Source organism: Tribolium madens, unplaced genomic scaffold (assembly GCF_015345945.1).
Source record: "Tribolium madens isolate multiple individuals breed KSU strain unplaced genomic scaffold, Tmad_KSU_1.1 Scaffold_11;HRSCAF=98;Tcas5.2_LG3b, whole genome shotgun sequence".
NCBI lineage: Eukaryota > Metazoa > Arthropoda > Insecta > Coleoptera > Tenebrionidae > Tribolium > Tribolium madens.
In genome coordinates, this window is record NW_025400975.1 from 3855778 (window position 1) to 3860757 (window position 4980).

Consider the following 4980-nt stretch of genomic DNA (forward strand, 5'->3'; position numbering starts at 1 on the left):
TTGATCCTTAGGATCCAAGAGACTCAAAAAAGTAGATAAAATGACTTAAATTTATTGAAAAATTCACAATTCACCATCCACCTGACAAAAACTTCAATACGGCTTATTTTAGAGAAATATATGCCATTTATAAAATAAATTTTTTTTCAGAAACTACAATTTTTTTTGCAGATATTCAAACGTTGCAAAACAGTAAATTGGGATTACCGCAGCAAGTTGCGTCTTGTGAACGAGAATTTGTTTCCCAGCACTTACCACGCTTGGTCCATGCGAATGGGGACCCCTTTTCGCTTAAAATTTTCCGAAACCATTGGAAAAATGGACGATCATGGTTTAATCGACCACTGGTGATTTTGCCAAACTTTTGACACTCAATAACCGTCAAAACTTTCAGGTACAAATCAGCATCATTTTATCACATTCCACGAAGCAATTCTGTGTTTCAAGAACGAAAAGCCCTCGCGTTAACTCTGACACACTTTCTGCCACCTTTGTTAACTCTAGTGCTCGGTTTAAGCACCTCGTTTGTGGTTTTCTTAATTGAAGTTTATGGGGGTGGTATTGGGCCGATTTTGGGCCCGTTTAATTGAGTTTCCAATCAAGCGCAAACCTATTTGTTTCTACTTGCAAAAAAATTTCACAAGTACAGGGGAGGAGAAAATTGACGAAAACGAAACCCAAACTGACGCATATGATGAATTACAAAGTGCCTTTGTTAAGAAATTAGCTGAAACACGAAAAAAAAACGAAAATTGGTTGAAAGAAAATTTCCGGTATTGGGACCAACTTGTCGTCGATAATCTCAACAATATTTTTATTCTACTAGCCTCCGAAAGCAACGGAATGATGGATTTTCAACACTTGTAAAAAATCAAGCTCGACTTCTTTTGCTTTAACTCTTTTTCCAGTTGTTGGTTTTTGGACAGTATTGGTGATTCGACTTCGGCCGATTTGCGTGAATTAAAATTTACAAAATCTGACACCAATGACGATGGGTTTATCAATGTCGATGAGTTTTTACTCCTGGTGTACCTCTACCACCCAGCTGACGAAATGGAAGGGTTGAGAGGAGTCGCGAAAATTTGCTACCAAATGGCCCAAAAAATCGCGCTCGTCGGAGACTTAACTGTAGGAGAGCAACTTCAATACGGCTTATTTTAGAGAAATAGCAGTAGCAGCACAATTAAATAAGAAAATAAAAAAAAATGAAAAATTAAAAAAATATAAAAAAGGTTCTGTAGAATATTTATTCTGAAAATTTGGTAAAACACGGTCGGTGTGGTTTAAATTTTTTTTTAAATATATGTCTTTGTATATGTTTCTTTTTTATAAAGCATTGTTCAGAAAATTCGCTTGTGCAACCCTAGAATTCCAAGAGACTCAAAAAGTGGAAAAAATGTCTTGAATTCATTAAAAAAAATGTAAACAAAACATGATTTTCTATCCACTTGACAAAAAATAAACTTCAATACGGCTTATTTTAAACAAAAAATATAAAAAAGGTTTTGTGAAATTTTTATTTTTATTTTGAAAAACTTGGTAAAACAAGTTCGGTCAGGTTTAAATTTTTTCGAATGTTTTTTTTTTTTTTAATAATTATTTTTGTATTATGTTAGTTTCTCATAATTATAAAGAACCGTTCAGGGAATTCGTTTATGCAAACCCCAGAAATGCAAGAGACTCAAAAAGCAGGTAATATGTCTTAAATTGTAAAAAATCACAATTCACCACAACTACGTTATTGGGTCATGTTTAAAATTTTTTAGAATTTCTGAATTCCAATTCATTTTTAATCAAAAAATTTTAGACATGGTATTCAACATACTCAAAAAGTGGATAAAAAATAAATAATTTATCTTGAACTCAATGTTAAAGAGTGCTTCTATCAACTAATTTCTGTAGATAATGTAAAAAAAAATACAATTTGCCAAAATGACAAAAAATTAACTTCAGTACGGCTTATTTTAGAAAAATAAAACAGTAACAGCACAAAAAAATAAAATAAAAAAAATTAAGCAAAAAGTTTTGTGAAATTTTTATTTTTATTTCGAAAAACTTGGTAAAACACGTTCGATCAAGTTTAAAATTTTTTGAATTTTTTTTTTAATATTCATTTTTGTATATGTTAGTTTTTTATATGTATAAAGAATCGTCCAAGGAATTCGCCTGTGCAAACTCCAGGAATCCAGAAGACTCAAAAAGTGGGTAAAATGTCTTAAATTGTTAAAAAATAACAATTCACCATTCACCTAACGGCTATAAAATTCAATAAGCCTTATTTTAGGGAAATGAAACTGTAGCTGCATAAAAAAATAAAAAAATAAATAAAAAACGTCCGCAGATTTTTTAATTCATTTTTGTAAAACGCGGAAAAATGTGTAAACTACGTTGTTGGGTCAAGTTTAAAGTTTTTAAAATTCACAATTTACCATCCATCTTAAAGGAAATTGAACTTCAATACAACTTATTTACGGAAATAAAACAATAGCAGCACAAAAAAATCAATAAAAAAATTAAAAGAAACAAAAAATAAAACAATTAAAAAAAAAGTTTTGTAGGATTTTTATATTTATTTCTGAAAACTTGGTAAAACGCGTTTGGTTAAGTTTAAAATTTTTTGAATATTTGATTTTTTTTTAATTTGTATTTATCTTTGTATGTTAGTTTCTTGTAAAGAATCGTCCAGGGTGCAAACCCTAGTAATTTAAGAGACTCAAAAAATGGCTAAAATGTCTTAAATTTATTAAAAAATTGTTAAAAATCACAATTCACCATTCACCTAACGTCCATAAAATTCAATACGACTTAGTTTGCAAAAATAAAACTGTGGCAACATAAAAAAAATAAAAAAATATCTATAGATTTTTATATTCACAATTTACCATTCACCTGGCAGACAATAAACTTTTATAAGGCTTATTTTAGGAAAATAAAAATTATATAAAAAAAGTGCTGTAGAATTTTTATTTTTATTGCGGAAAACTTAGCAAAACACGTACGATCAAGTTGAAATTTTTTGAATCTTAATTATTTTTTTTAATATATCTATTTTTGTATAATTATGTTAGTTTCTTATAAAGAATCGTCCAGGAAATTCGCTTGTGCAAATCCTAGGAATCCAAAAGACTCAAAAGTGGATAAAACGTCTTAAATTCATGATTTTTTTATTTATTATTTATTATTATTTTTTTATTTCATTAGAATTAGAATTAGAAAATTTTAAAAAATATACAAACGCAACTTAAATTTTTATTCACTCTCCAGTCGCAAAATCCTGAGTTTGCCTTGATCGGCGAGAATACAAGCCGCACTATTGCCCCCTCCGCAATACTTCGACGAGGAAAAAACGGTCAAAAGATGTCCTTTTTGCTGCAACTAAACCACAATTAAAAACCCCAACTGATGATTCCATTTACATAAAATCCCGCTTCTACGACTTCGTGAGCTCGAATCAAATGAGTGAAACCATTCGACGCGAGAAACCTCTCCAAAGCTTCAACACTAAAAATATGAGCAGTTCCTCTCTTACTATTCACCGCAAATCCCTCATTTGCTAGCAATTCCATTGCGATTTTATCGGTGACTGTTTTTGCCCGGATTGGGTCATTCCACATGAGTTCCCAAGCCAAAGAGCTTTGCTCTTGGGGCTCATTTAGTAACGAAGGGATATCATTTATTGCTGAAACAACAGGGCAAAGCCAAGGGGGCGGAATACCACCATGACAGCAAAAAACTCGACCATCGATAACAGCAGCAAGAGGCAAACAATCGAAAACATCGTTTATGGAATTGAAAATAAAAGCACCTAATTTTTCACCAAACTTCATTTTACATTCTCTGTGGAAAAAAAAGTGTTAAATCTGGTCAAATTTTCGGAAAATTTGCACTTTTCAAATGTCCATTGTTGTTGAACGCGTTTAATTTCGTGGTTGCCTCTTAATAAAAACACCTTTTTGGGGCTTTGTATCTTGTAGGAGAACAAATAAGCAATTATTTCGAAACTGAAGTATCCCCGATCGACATAATCTCCCAAAAACAGGAGATTGCAAGGGCACAAAGCGGGCCCAACGTGCCATAGAAGTCGCTCAAAGTTGAGAAGATCGGGGAAATTGCCGTGTAAATCCCCTAATTGTAAAAAAACTTACTTTTTCTTCAAGTTAAGAGCCCCTCGGGTCATACTGACCTAAAATGTAAACTGGTGACGGGATGTCAAGGAGTCTGCGTTCTTTGAGAAAAATTGCTTTGGCTTCGCTACAAACCGATGCTAGATTTTTGGCGATAACGGTAGAGTCGAGTGGGCCCCAATTGTAAGCCATTGATTCGATTTTAACATAACAGTTGCTTTTTTTGTTAAGGTCGAAGAGTTTTCGTAAAGATCGAAGAAGTTCGTTTGATTTTGAATTCTGATGGAACTTGTCGGTTGAGGTTTTTCGAGAAGTTTCGTTCACGGAGATGGGAAGTGTGCTCGTGTAGGAGGTCGCATCTGTGAAGAAGAACTAAATTTGGAAAAAAAAAATTAACTGAAACCTGGAATCTCGGTTCTAAAACTATAATTATAAAAACAAGAGGGATTTCAAGAACAACTTTTTTATGTTGTAAAAACTGTTTGGTTTTATTTTGCATAGACAATACTATGGTCATTATGAAATAAAAAACTCCAAAAAAATTTCTAAATTAAAAAATCAAAAAAAACTAGAAAAACAAAACCGAATTTCATTTTAACACATAATTTGCAAAATTTTTAGGATAAATTGCTATACAAAACTCAAAACCAAACCAATTTTTGGCAATTTCGTAGCCCAAAGATTGTTCTTTTTTAATTATTAATTTAAACAAAAATTGTTTAGTTCCATACTTTTTGCGTGCTCAATAAATAACATAAAAATTAAATTTTTGTCTTGTTTCCAAATTTTTTATAGGCATCTTTATAGAAAAATTAGATTTTTTTAAATTGTTGGTCTAAAAAAACTCAAATTCAAA

At 31.4% G+C, this 4980-nt stretch overlaps 3 protein-coding genes across 7 annotated transcripts in view; 2 read left to right on the plus strand and 1 right to left on the minus strand.

The window, feature by feature from the left end:
• The window catches only part of LOC123005548, a 4112-nt gene extending 3522 nt beyond the window's left edge, over window positions 1-590 (plus strand). Inside the window, exons 2-3 of the mRNA XM_044399345.1 lie at window positions 172-347; window positions 395-590. Coding sequence (XP_044255280.1) covers window positions 172-347; window positions 395-590 — 372 coding nt within the window. The remainder of the gene's footprint in view (window positions 1-171; window positions 348-394) is intronic.
• On the plus strand, window positions 550-1285 carry LOC123005556. The gene is made up of 2 exons (XM_044399356.1): window positions 550-863; window positions 909-1285. Exons 1-2 carry the CDS (start codon window positions 550-552, stop codon window positions 1159-1161), a joined length of 567 nt encoding a protein of 188 aa, XP_044255291.1. The 3' UTR covers window positions 1162-1285.
• A 1785-nt stretch (window positions 1286-3070) lies between these two features.
• LOC123016057 overlaps window positions 3071-4980 on the minus strand; it is a 7636-nt gene continuing 5726 nt past the window's right edge. For 3 of the 5 annotated variants that reach the window (XM_044416267.1, XM_044416278.1, XM_044416259.1), the window contains 4 exons: window positions 4184-4496; window positions 3888-4140; window positions 3417-3837; window positions 3071-3375 (listed from right to left, as the gene is read on the minus strand). In XM_044416267.1, the coding sequence (XP_044272202.1) occupies window positions 3250-3375; window positions 3417-3837; window positions 3888-4140; window positions 4184-4496 (1113 nt within the window). In that variant the 3' untranslated portion in view covers window positions 3071-3249. The remainder of the gene's footprint in view (window positions 3376-3416; window positions 3838-3887; window positions 4141-4183; window positions 4497-4980) is intronic. The other 2 variants (XM_044416286.1, XM_044416294.1) reach the window with 2 other exon arrangements.

Bases quoted from the DNA above. Each gene is read 5' to 3' on its own strand.
- LOC123005556 (XM_044399356.1), top strand. From the start codon at position 550: ATGGGGGTGGTATTGGGCCGATTTTGGGCCCGTTTAATTGAGTTTCCA. The intron at 864-908 runs GTAAAAAATCAA...CTCTTTTTCCAG, and splicing joins ATGATGGATTTTCAACACTT to TTGTTGGTTTTTGGACAGTA.